Source organism: Anguilla anguilla, chromosome 11, assembly GCF_013347855.1.
Source record: "Anguilla anguilla isolate fAngAng1 chromosome 11, fAngAng1.pri, whole genome shotgun sequence".
NCBI lineage: Eukaryota > Metazoa > Chordata > Actinopteri > Anguilliformes > Anguillidae > Anguilla > Anguilla anguilla.
In genome coordinates, this window is record NC_049211.1 from 1,804,185 (window position 1) to 1,816,430 (window position 12,246).

Consider the following 12,246-nt stretch of genomic DNA (forward strand, 5'->3'; position numbering starts at 1 on the left):
CACAGATGTTTGAATGAGTCACAGATGCATGAATGAATCAGTTACGCGTGAATGACTCACAGACATGTGAATGACTCACAGACGCGTGAATAAGTCACAGATGCATGAACGAGTCACAGATGCATGAATGACTCATGCACAGGAATGAGTCACAGATGCATGAATGAATTACCGACGCATGAATGACTCACAGATGCATGAATGGGTCCTTGTGTTGTTGGTCAGTGACCCAGTCGGCAGAAAGGAAGGGAGCTGTTTGCCCTTTTCCCATCATGCCGTGCGGCTGCCCCTCTGAAGAGTGACACGGCAGTTGCTGGGATGGTAGTACCTGTAGTGACTCCTCCTTTACATCCCCGCCTCATCTGTTACTCCTCCACCCTCTCTCTCTCTCTCTCTCCTGCAGTTTTTCCAGAGGACCCAGATGCAGACGGTGCGCCCCACCATTCCCAGCAACAGCCCCTCCATCCGGCCGGGGTCCCAGACCCCCACAGCCGCCGTCTACCCCCCTCCCAACCAGCCCATCATGATGGCCATGACCCCCATGCAGTTCCACTCCCCCCAGGCTGCCCAGTACTACATCCCACAGGTGAGAGGCTCCGCCCACAAGAACAACACAGAACATTCATACTGAGGACAGGGTCTGTTTGTCTCAGGGGTTATGGGTGTGAGTATTCTCATACTGAAGTTCTAGATAAGAGAATCTGTAAAGTGATGTAAAAGGTTTCGGATGATTAACCCCCCTGTGCCCCCCCCCCCCCCCCCCCCCCACAGTATCGCCACAGCACCCCGCAGTACGTGGGACCCCCCCAGCAGTATTCGGTGCAGCCCCCTGGCCCCAGCACCTTCTACCCCAGCCCCGGTCCTGGGGAGTTCCCTACACCCTACGGTGAGTCTGCGCTCTGTACACTATAATGCAGCTTATATTACACTGCTGGTTATATTACGCTACAGGTTATATTATACTGCATTATACTGCTGGTTATATTACACTACAGGTTATATTATACTGCTGGTTATATTACGCTGCAGGTTATATTATACTGCATTATACTGCTGGTTATATTACACTACAGGTTATATTACACTGCATAATACTGCAGGTTATACTACACTGCATTACATTGCAGGTTATATTATTCTGCATTATACTGCACATGCCCACACACACACGCGCACACATACACGCACGCACACACACACACACACACTCTCTCCCACTCTCTTGCCACCCTAAATTTGTCCTGCCCCCCCACCCAGCGGGACCCCCGTACTATCCAGGGCAGGCTGTGTACACCCCCTCCCCCCCCATCATCGTGCCTACGCCACAGCAACCTCCGCCCACCAAGCGGGAGAAGAAGACAGTGAGTATCCCAGCAGGCCGTGCGGCAGGCGCTACGCTAACGCTGTTATTCCTGAGGAAAAAAGGGGTCACAGAGACGTATTTCATCACAACAAAAACATTGGACTTCCTGCCTGTTTTAGCCTTGCTTTCAGAACTGTTGCCCAGCCGATTCGCTGCTGTGTTTTTTTGGGGTTTGAGGGCGGAGTTGACGGGGAGTGTGAGATGGGTTTCTGTGGTCAGTAAAACTCGCGGGCGGGGTTTGTGGGGCAGCGTGGGGCAGCGTGGGGCAGCCGTGTGATTCTGGCGCTTTAGGGGGGTCTCTCCTTTGGTGTCATTGTTCTCCCAGATCCGTATCCGGGACCCCAACCAGGGCGGCCGGGACATCACCGAGGAGATAATGTCGGGCGGGGGGGGCAGCGGGAGCCGGAATCCGACCCCCCCTGTGGGCAGGCCGTCCTCCACCCCGACCCCACCGCAGGTGAGCCCCCTCACCCCCACCCCGAAATGCCCTGCCCCTCTCCTGTTACACGGAGAAGGCCCTACACCTCAAAATGGTGCCCTGGGTTTCCTCTGGCACTGGCAGAATCAGAGCTCTTTTTTCTTTTCCCCAAATGCGGAGTCCAAAGAGACTGGCAGGTCGCTGAGACGCGTGTGGAGATGTGCACAGCTAGGTGTGTGCTGCACCCCTCGTATTAATATCCGTCTCTGAAAATTCCCCATTTAGGCCCTAACTGCCAAAATATGCAGTATGTACACATTGACCTGAATTTAGTCAACATTTGTCCTTAATTTGACCTGAATTTAATCAACCTTCGTCTTTAACTTTGACCTGAATTCAATCAACCTTCGTCCTTAACTTTGACTTACTAGTAAACACGAAAATTGCACCAGTTCCTCACAGACGCGGTTTGCTGTGTGAGTTTAGTTAGATTGCTAATTTAATCCTCAGCCTAACTTGAGGACAGATGCTGATTGTATCCCGGCCTCGGGGCGATGCAGGGAATGCTGGGCTCTGTAGTTTCGGCACGAGCACCAATGAGAACGTGGGCGGTTCTGGAGCAGTGAGGTTCTCATTTCTCCTGTGGGATCCTCTGTAACCATGGAAACCAACCCTCTTCCTGGAGATCTACTGTCCTGTAGGTTTTCTTTTCAGCCTTAATTGTGCACTGCTGACTACCAATTAGCCGCCCGACAAGACGTCTCACTCTTGAATGAGGTGTGCTTTGTTGGGGTTAGAGCAGAGGTGTCCTGTCTTGCCAGTGTGGGTACAGGTGTTTGCTTTAGCCCAGCACTATGACACCCGATTCACCTGATTAACTAATCGTGGTGTTCAATCAAGACTTTGATAAGTAGAATCAGGTGTCTTAGTGTTGGGCTAAAACAAAACAAAAAAACTGCACCCACATCGGCCCTTTTCAGTTGCGATTGGACACCCCTGGGTTGCGGTGAAAACTTTCGGGACGGTAGATCTTCAGGAACAGGGCTGGTTACTGTTGCTCAGAAACCTCCCTGCTCTGGGGAGCCTCGAATGGAGGTCTGGGCGGATCATACTCGGCCCTGTCTGGGGGTACAAGCCTTAAACCTGCGTGTGCTCTGTTCAGCCTTTCCGGCGCCTTCTATTAAAACCACACGCCAGGACGGCCAGGCTTTGCCGATTCTGTAAAGAGGAAAGAGCTTTGTATGCAAAACACGTTTCACTGTCTGTCTGTCTGTCTACCTCAAAGGCTTTTGTCTCGTCTGTGTTTCTGATGAGTTCCCTCTACCGAGACCCCAAAACTTACAGCTATGGAAAATGTTTTTGTGGGGGAAAAAAAGCAGCTATTTAAAAAAAGAACTTCCTGTGGAGTGATGTAATGGGAATTTCAGGCCTTTGTAGTTTTTTTCCTCATTTCTTACCTCCTTCCTTTTTTTCTCCTTTATTACTGTAATTTAGAACCAACATTTCACAGGAAGTTTGTAAAACTACACTTCCCAGTTACCTCCTGGTGTTTGTGTGAAACATGGCATGAACTCACTTTTAGAAAGAAGCTGGAGTCAAAACAGGAAGTTCTCTTTATCCGTGTGAGGTGACGTGTTTTCCAGCAGAATGAAAGCGGTTTCTAAGGAGCTGAGGCTGCACGGTTTGCTTTTGATAGACGCGCCTGCCGCAAATTCGTGAGTCACGGGGAAGCTGTGTTCAGTAATCGCCAGAGTGAAAAGGCGCTGCTGGGCGCCTAATGACGGTTGAGTTGTTTTGCGTCAGCCTCGCGCCAGTCTGAGAAACGGAGCGAACGGCTCTCGCCGTCTCTCACTCGCGTTCGCGAGATGCGTCTCCCTCGCGCTTTAGCGATTAGCGCTTTTTAAAACTTAGACGTTCTTTTACAGTTGAATTTAGGAGTGCGCGCGGTGATTTTTTTATCACAAGCACAAGCGTTTTACCTGTGAGCACCAGTGCTTTACCTGCACTGCTTCGCTCTGGATAGGAATATCTGCTTACGGGCTGCAATTTAAATGCAATATTAAACAATGGGAACGTTCCCGACGGCATAGTTATGGCTTTTAAATTAAAAGCACCTAATTAACAGACACTGAACAGGGGTGTATGTATTATGGCTTAAAGTAACACAGCCGTTGGGTACCACACTGGAGCTGTCTGGTGTTTTTAAATGGAGCTTCACTTTTCAAACTAATTTTTTTGTCTGTACTGAGACAGTAAAGCAGTGACTACATTCTGCTCAGAGAGCAGCTCTTCCCACTTTGAATGAACTGCTTTACGGTTTTAGCTGACTGCCTACAATTTTGACTGTAATCATCATGTCAGTATGGCATGGATTAAATGTTATGCTCTAAGTAGGTTCATGTTTTGGCGTTCATTTCACCCATAAAGTTTGAGGAAAGTGCTTTTGGTTTCCCAGAGTTCAATAAAACACTGTGTCCCAGTCCCTTATTCTCTGTTAGCGAGCTGTTGGCTTGTGTTGATGTTACTGGGTTAGCGTGTTCAGGATAAAAGTGTGAATTGTGACTGGGTTAGCGTGTTCAGGATAAAAGTGTGAAGTGTGACTGGGTTAGCGTGTTCAGGATAAAAGTGTGAATTGTGACTGGGTTAGCGTGTTCAGGATAAAAGTGTGAATTGTGGTTGGGTTAGCGTGTTCAGGATAAAAGTGTGAAGTGTGACTGGGTTAGTGTGTTCAGGATAAAAGTGTGAATTGTGGTTGGGTTAGTGTGTTGGAGCAGCCATGCCTCTGAGTTTGCAATGGTCTTTGTCAGTGTTAACAGTGTGTGTAACTCTGTCAGTGTTCAACTCTTTCTGTGTTATGGTCATCTCTCTATGTTAGGAGTATTAATCTCTCTCAGTGTTAAGAGTGTTCATCTCTCTCTCTCTCTCTCTGTTGAGTGATCATCTCTGTGTTAACAGTGTTCATATCTCTTTATCTCTCTTTTTCCCTGCTTTCTGTTCTCCATTCTTTTAATCTCACCATCTTTTGTTTGCTTCTTCTGATCTATGTGCCTTCACTGGCTTTCCCTCTCTCTCTCCCCCCCTCCCCATCCCTCTGTCTCTGTCTTTTTCTCTCCCCATCCCTCTCTCCCTCCCCCTCCCCATCCCTCTCTGTCTTTTTCTCTCCCCCTCCCCATCCCTCTCTCTCTGTCTTTTTCTCTCCCCCTCCCCATCCCTCTCTCTCTGTCTTTTTCTCTCCCCATCCCTCTCTCCCTCCCCCTCCCCATCCCTCTCCCCATCCCTCTCTCCATCTTTCTTTCTGCTGTCATTTTGCACATTGTGTCTTTACATGTTTATTTGTATGTGTGTGTATTTGTATGCGTTTGTGTGTGTGTGCTTGTGTATTTGCGTGTGTGTACTTTATTTTTGTGCATATACGTATGTTTTTCTGTGTGTATTTGGTGTGTGCACATTTGTGTATGTTTGTGTGTTCGTACGTGTTTTTGTGTGTGTTTGTGTTTTTGCCTGTGCTTGTGTTCTTGTGCGTGTGTTTGTGTGTGTGCCTGTTTTCATTCATGTGTGTTTTTTGTGTGTGCGTGCATGTATGTATGTTTGTGTGCGTGTGTGTGTGTTTGTGTGCATGCATGTGTGCGTGTATTTGTGTGTGTATGTGTGTGCGTGTGTGTGTGCGCATGCGTGTTTGTTTCTCACGTTGCTAGTTCTTATGTCCGCACCCTCATCATCCTCACATTTTTTACCTCAAATCCCAGCAGCTGGGCGGCCATGCCCCAGAACACGGCCCGGCCGGGTACGGAGTGGACAGCACCCCCCACCTCTCCACCCCTGCCCCCGCCCCCGCCGGCGACTCGAAAGCAGGTCTGACATCACCCCCGCCTCTCTGCTACACCCCCGAGCGTCCCACCAGTGTGTTGCCCATTTCAGTGCTGTCTCTCTCTCCTACCTCTCTGGCCTCCAGTGTTTCCCAATGTTCCCATTTCCTGTTTTCCTAAGAAACCTCTATGTGACAGTGTGTCTGAAAAAACATTGCACAAATAAAACTCAGCTGAATAGGATGAGTGTAAGGCTCTGTGTGTGAAGTGTGTTTGTATGTATCTGTGTGTGTGTGTATCTGTGTGTGTCTGCCCATGTGTGAGAGAGAGATCGGGTGTGTTTGTGTGTGAGGGAAGTGCATGCGCGTGTGTGTCTGTGTGTGTGTGTGCGCGCGCATGTGTGTGTGTGAAGTGTGTGTGTGCGTGTGCGTGCGTGTTTGTGTGTGTGTGTGAGAGAGAGTTAGCGGGTGGGTGTGTGTGTGTGTGTGTGTGTGTATGTGAGTGCGTATGTGTGTGAGAGAGAGAGAGAGAGGTTGGGTGTGTGTGTGTAACTGTGTGTGTGAGAGAGAGAGTGAGAGAGAGAGGGAGGTTGGGTGTGTGTGTGTGAGAGAGAGAGAGAGGTTGTGTGTGTGTGTGTGTGAGAGAGAGTGTTAGCGGGTGGGGGCGGGGGAGTGTGTGTGTGTGTGAGAGAGAGAGAGGTTGGGTGTGTGTGTGTGTGTGTGAGAGAGAGAGAGGTTGGGTGTGTGTGTGTGTGTGTGTGTGTGTGTGTGTGTGTGTGTGTGTGTGAGAGAGAGAGAGTTAGCGGGTGGGGGTGTGTGTGTGTGTGTGAGTGAGAGAGAGGTTGGGTGTGTGTGTGTGTGTGTGTGTGTGTGTGTGTGTGTGTGTGAGAGAGAGTTAGCGGGTGGGGGTGTGTGTGTGTGTGTGTGTGTGAGAGAGAGAGTTAGTGGGTGGGGGGGGGTGTGTGTGTGTGTGTGTGTGTGTGAGAGAGAGAGGTTGGGTGTGTGTGTGTGTGTGTGAGAGAGAGAGTTAGCGGGTGGGGGGGGTGTGTGTGTGTGAGAGAGAGAGAGTTAGCGGGTGGGGGTCAGGTCGTATCTATCAGACGGTGTCACGCTCCTCTCTTTTCAGATGAGAAGCCAAAGCTGGACCCTGCGCCCCCACTGAAGCCTCCCTCCCCAGGACCACAGCCACTCGACCCCCCAGCAGAGAAGAGCGATCCCGCCCCCCCAGAGAAGCCACCGGAGCCGCCCTTCTTGGTGGCCGCAGTGCCCCCCAGCACGGTCCTGCCCCCCCCAGCCCCTGCCGTCAGCCCTGGGAAGCCCACAGCCCCCGCGGAACCTGCCCCCCCTCCCAAAGAGGATCCTAAGCCGGCCCCCCCGACCCCGTCCCAGCCGCAGAGCACGGACTCTGAGAGGCCCCCTGCAGAGCTGCCCCAGGGGCCCCCGCCCCCACTGGTCACCATGGCCCCCCCTGCCCCGCTCCTGAAGGCCATCAACGGGCTAACAGACAAGGAGGCCGCTTCGCTGAGCAGCGAGCTGGAAGCCCCGCCCCCAGAGTCCATCCGGCCGTCCTCGCCACCCCAGAGCCTGCCCCTGGCTCCGCCCCCTGGCCCCAGCGCCGTCGCCCTGGAGGCCGTCCCCGGAGAGGCGCGGGCGGAGAGCTCCCCGGTCCTGCCCGAGGTCATCTCCGCCGCCCCCGCCCCGCCGGTCATCTCCCCGCCCTCTGCTTCCCTCCTCACCGCCCCCACCTTCCCCGCCACCGCCGGCCCCGCTGCTGTTCTGGCTCCGCCCCCTGGCCTCACGCTGCCCCCGCCGGGCGTCGCGGCTGTGGGCGTCGTCCAGGTGCGGAGGCCCTCCCTCGTCTCGGAGTCTAAAGACGACCCGTCTAGAGTGGCGGGAGAAGCTGAGGTGGTCCTGGACAGCACCAGCGACCAGCAGCCCCTCCCCAACCCCAGAAAAAGCCCGGTTTTAGGTAAGACCCCTACACACCTGTCTGGTTTTAGCTAAGACCCCTACACACCTGTCTGGTTTTAGCTAAGACCCCTACACACCTGTCTGGTTTTAGGTAAGACCCCTACACAACTGTCAGGTTTTAGCTAAGACCCCTACACACCTGTCTGGTTTTAGCTAAGACCCCTACACACCTGTCTGGTTTTAGGTAAGACCCCTACACAACTGTCAGGTTTTAGCTAAGACCCCTACACACCTGTGTACACAACATTTCTCATGTGCGTTAGTAATCTTGTCCATCCTCTTACTCGTCTTCACTTTGCTATATTTGTCTCTTTGCAGTTCAAGCTGTTTCAGCTGCTTCAGCTGCACCAAAGACCTGGAAGAAGCCAAAAGACGCAGCCCCGGCGGGGGAGGCCCTGGCCACGGAGGAACAGGTGAAGTGAACACGGACGGTGCACAAACGGTACACAGTGTGCCGAACCAAACCTGCCTTTCCGCAGTTCGTTCGTTCAGTTTGTGGAGGCAGGCGTACTGAGTGTTACACGCAGTGGTGGGGTGGGGTGGGGTGGGGGGGGGGGGAGGTTCTTCCCAGGAATCGGTCCAGTGGTGTTTGTCTATGAAGTGCATCTCTGGTATGGGAAATGTGAGCCGTGATTTTGCTGTCCGTGTTAAGTAGGGACATGGGGCTGTAACTCGAAGCTGATGGTGTTCACGTTTCGCTCGCTCCAGGAATCGCCGGTGGAGGAGGAGTCTGGGGACGGGGCGCCCCCCCGCGAGCCGGAGCAGCGCGGCACCCCCTCTCCGAGCCCCGAGGAGAGCCAGGACCCCCCTCTGCCGGAGGAGAACGGGGAGCAGGAGGCGGAGCCTCTGAGGAACGGGGCCGAGCACGCCTCCGAGACGGAGAGCAGTGACAGCGGCGTCACCCCCGGCGATAAGGAGACCTCCGCGGTCCCGCCAGCTTATGTCTTCCAAGAAGGTAGGAGAGCCATCTTTAGCCATCCCTCTCTTTCCCTCTCCTTTTTCCTCTCTCCCTCTCCCCCACCCTCTCCCTCTTCCTGTCTTTCCCTCTTTCCTTCCTCTCACTCTCCCTCTCTCTCCCCCTCTCTTCCTCTCACTCCTCTCTCCTTCTCTCCCCCTCTCTCAGAGCCTGTAGAGTCTGATGGGAAGAAACAGTATAACCGAGACTTCCTGCTGAGCTTCCAGTTCATGCCGGCCTGTGTGCAGAAGCCCGAGGGCCTGCCCCCCATCGCTGACGTGGTGCTAGACAAGGTACCGCTGCAGCCGCCAGAGCCCTGCCACTCTGAGGCCTATTTTACACCAATGAGCCCAATTACCTACTCTGAGGCCTATTTTACACCAATGAGCCCAATTACCTACTCTGAGGCCTATTTTACACCAATGAGCCCAATTAGCCACTCTGAGGCGTCTTTTACACCAATGAGCCCGATTACCTACTCTGAGGCGTATTTTACACCAATGAGCCCGATTACCTACTCTGAGGCCTATTTTACACCAATGAGCCCGATTAGCCACTCTGAGGCCTATTTTACACCAATGAGCCCAATTAGCCATTCTGAGGCGTATTTTACACCTGATTACAATGAGCCCCATTAGCCACTCTAAGGGTCATTTGATCAGATTAGAATGAGCCTGTGGACTGATTGTCTCTTTCGCTGCCCCCCCCCCCCCCCCCCCCAGATTAACCAAAACAAGCTGCCCAATCGGCCGGTGGACTCGCGGGTCATTTCCCGAGGGCCGGACTTCACGCCCGCCTTCGCCGACTTCGGCCGACAGAGCTCAGGAGGAAGAGGAGCACCGGTCAGTCTCCCAGTCACATACACGCTAACCACACTCACACACACAGACACACACAGACACACACACTACACACACACACACACACACACACACGCTCATACGCACGCACACTAACCACACACACACACGCTCACACACACACACACACACATGCTCACACACATACATACAATACACACACATGCACCCACATAGAGTAACGCGCACACGCTCTCACACACACTGTAAACCCACACACACACAGTATGTACATAAACACACACACACACACACACTCTCTCACTCACACTTGTCTGTCTGTCCCTGCCCCCCCCCCCCCCCCCGCCCCCCCCCAGCCGATGAACGTGGGGCTGCGCAGGCCGCCTCCGCGTAAGATCATCATGAACGTGTCGGTGAACGACGAGGTGCAGCTGAAGAAGGCGGAGCACGCCTGGAAGCCGGGGATGAAGAGGGAGGGCGTGGCCGACGACCCCGAGACGCAGAGGACCCAGGTGGGCGTGGCCTCGCTCCGCAGCCGACGGACATATCCCACAATGCACTACGGCTCTGTATTGGTGTTACACATTTACTGGAAAAAATTTTCAAGTTTCTAGGAGAGTTTTGTTTGTGATGCTTTAATTGTTACTTAAGTAACTGGAAATGGAAAATAAGTAATTTTGTGATGTAGCAGGACACATTACATTACATTACATTACAGACATTTAGCAGACGCTTTTATCCAGAGAGACTTGCATAACTTTTTACACTGCATCTATACAGCTGGATATATACTGAAGCACTCCAGGTTAAGTTCCTTGCTCTGGTGCGGTGTCTCACCTGGGAATCAAACCTGGGTTACAAGCCCAGTTCCTTATATTATACTACACTGCACGTTGACCAGGAGAAAGGAAGTGTTGCGTCACATGACAGGAAGTTCCCTCTGCTCATTGGCCCTCCCAGGATCTGTTCCGGAAGGTGCGCAGCATCCTGAACAAGCTGACGCCGCAGATGTTCAACCAGCTGATGAAGCAGGTGACGGACCTGACCATCGACACCGAGGAGCGGCTGAAGGGCGTCATCGACCTGGTTTTCGAGAAGGCCATCGACGAGCCCAGCTTCTCCGTCGCCTACGGCAACATGTGCCGCTGCCTCGCCACGGTGAGCTCCGCTCCTGTTTTTCCACCCAATCACAAAGCGCTCTACGCTCGCTGATCTCAAATCTGGCACTGTGATTGGCTCTTTTGTTCCAGTGCAGATCAGTTTGGGCCCGGCTGTGAGTTCAGATTAACAAGCAGAACAAGATTATTTTGCTGCCAGCGCACACCAGCACACACACACACACAAACACACACTCTCTCTCTCTCTCTCACACACACACACACACACACACACATGCACACACACACACACACACTCACACACACACACACACAAACACACACTCTCTCTCTCTCTCTCTCACACACACACACACACACACAGCACGTGCATGCACACACACACACACACACACACACACTCACACACACTGACACACACACACACACACACACACGCTCAGTGCTCACAGTTTCTCTGTCTGGCTCTGTAGCTGAAGGTCCCGATGACGGACAAGCCGAACAGCACAGTGAACTTCCGGAAGCTTCTGCTGAACCGCTGCCAGAAGGAGTTTGAGAGGGACAAGGTGGACGACGACGTGTTCGAGAGGAAGCAGAAGGAGCTGGAGTCAGCTGCCTCTGTGAGTACAGGCCCACCCAGTGCCCCGTCCCCTTCCCCTCCCTAATAATGCCCCCGTTCCCCTTCCTAATAACGCTCCATCCTGTTCCCCCCCAATAACAGCCCTTGCCCCTTCCTAATAACGCACGTCCTGTGTTCCTCCCTAATAACACCCCGTCCCGTTCCCTCTGTAATGGCACCCCGTCCCGTTCCCTCTGTAATGGCACCCTGTCCCGTTCCCCCCTGTAATGGCACCCCGTCCTGTTCCCCCCTGTAATGCCGTCCCGCCCCGGCTCCCCCAGGCCAGCGAGCGGGAGCGCCTGCAGGAGGAGCTGGAGGAGGCGAAGGACAAGGCTCGCCGCCGCTCCATCGGGAACATCAAGTTCATCGGGGAGCTGTTCAAGCTGCGGATGCTGACGGAGGCCATCATGCACGACTGCGTGGTCAAGCTGCTCAAGAACCACGACGAGGAGTCCCTGGAGTGCCTGTGCCGCCTGCTCACCACCATCGGCAAGGACCTGGACTTCGAGAAGGCCAAGGTGAGCCCAAACCGTCGGCCAATTGCTGAGTGAGGAAGGGGTCGCGTGACCTTGGCCCCAGCCAATCACTGAACGAGGGGTCACGTGACCTTGGCCCCAGCCAATCGCTGAGTGAGCAGGGTTTTGCATGCATAGAAGATTTAGCAGCTGACAGTCAGCTGGTAAAGTGGAAGGGCTAATCTAACTGTGAATAACACTGGGTTTGTCAGTCTGGGCTAACCGCTCTGAGCTAAGCTCACTGGGCTAACCTCACTAGGCTAAGCTCACTGGGCTAAGCTCACTGGGCTAAGCTCACTGGGTTAATCACACTAGGCTAACTGCTCTGAGCTAAGCTCACTAGGCTAAGATCACTGGGCTAACCTCACTAGGCTAACCTCACTAGGCTAACCTCACTAGGCTAAGCTCACTGGGTTAATCACACTGGGCTAAGTTCACTGGGCTAACTTCACTAGGCTAAGCTCACTAGGCTAAGCTCACTGGGTTAATCACACTGGGCTAACCGCTCTGAGCTAAGCTCACTGGGCTAACCTTACTAGGCTAAGCTCACTAGGCTAAGCTCACTGGGTTAATCACACTGGGCTAACCGCTCTGAGCTAAGCTCACTGGGCTAACCTCACTAGGCTAACCGCTCTGAGCTAAGCTCACTGGGTTAATCACA

The 12,246-nt window shown here is 53.2% G+C and overlaps 1 protein-coding gene across 11 annotated transcripts in view; it reads left to right on the forward strand.

The window, feature by feature from the left end:
* Window positions 1-12,246, forward strand: part of LOC118207674 (eukaryotic translation initiation factor 4 gamma 3-like) — a 52,048-nt gene that overhangs the window by 25,596 nt on the left and 14,206 nt on the right. For 8 of the 11 annotated variants that reach the window (XM_035381476.1, XM_035381477.1, XM_035381481.1 and 5 more), the window contains 14 exons: window positions 404-586; window positions 772-886; window positions 1,258-1,361; window positions 1,680-1,820; window positions 5,528-5,633; window positions 6,713-7,555; window positions 7,876-7,970; window positions 8,266-8,512; window positions 8,681-8,805; window positions 9,235-9,354; window positions 9,690-9,845; window positions 10,294-10,491; window positions 10,925-11,071; window positions 11,352-11,588. In XM_035381476.1, coding sequence (XP_035237367.1) covers window positions 404-586; window positions 772-886; window positions 1,258-1,361; window positions 1,680-1,820; window positions 5,528-5,633; window positions 6,713-7,555; window positions 7,876-7,970; window positions 8,266-8,512; window positions 8,681-8,805; window positions 9,235-9,354; window positions 9,690-9,845; window positions 10,294-10,491; window positions 10,925-11,071; window positions 11,352-11,588 — 2,817 coding nt within the window. The remainder of the gene's footprint in view (window positions 1-403; window positions 587-771; window positions 887-1,257; window positions 1,362-1,679; window positions 1,821-5,527; window positions 5,634-6,712; window positions 7,556-7,875; window positions 7,971-8,265; window positions 8,513-8,680; window positions 8,806-9,234; window positions 9,355-9,689; window positions 9,846-10,293; window positions 10,492-10,924; window positions 11,072-11,351; window positions 11,589-12,246) is intronic. The other 3 variants (XM_035381480.1, XM_035381484.1, XM_035381478.1) reach the window with 2 other exon arrangements.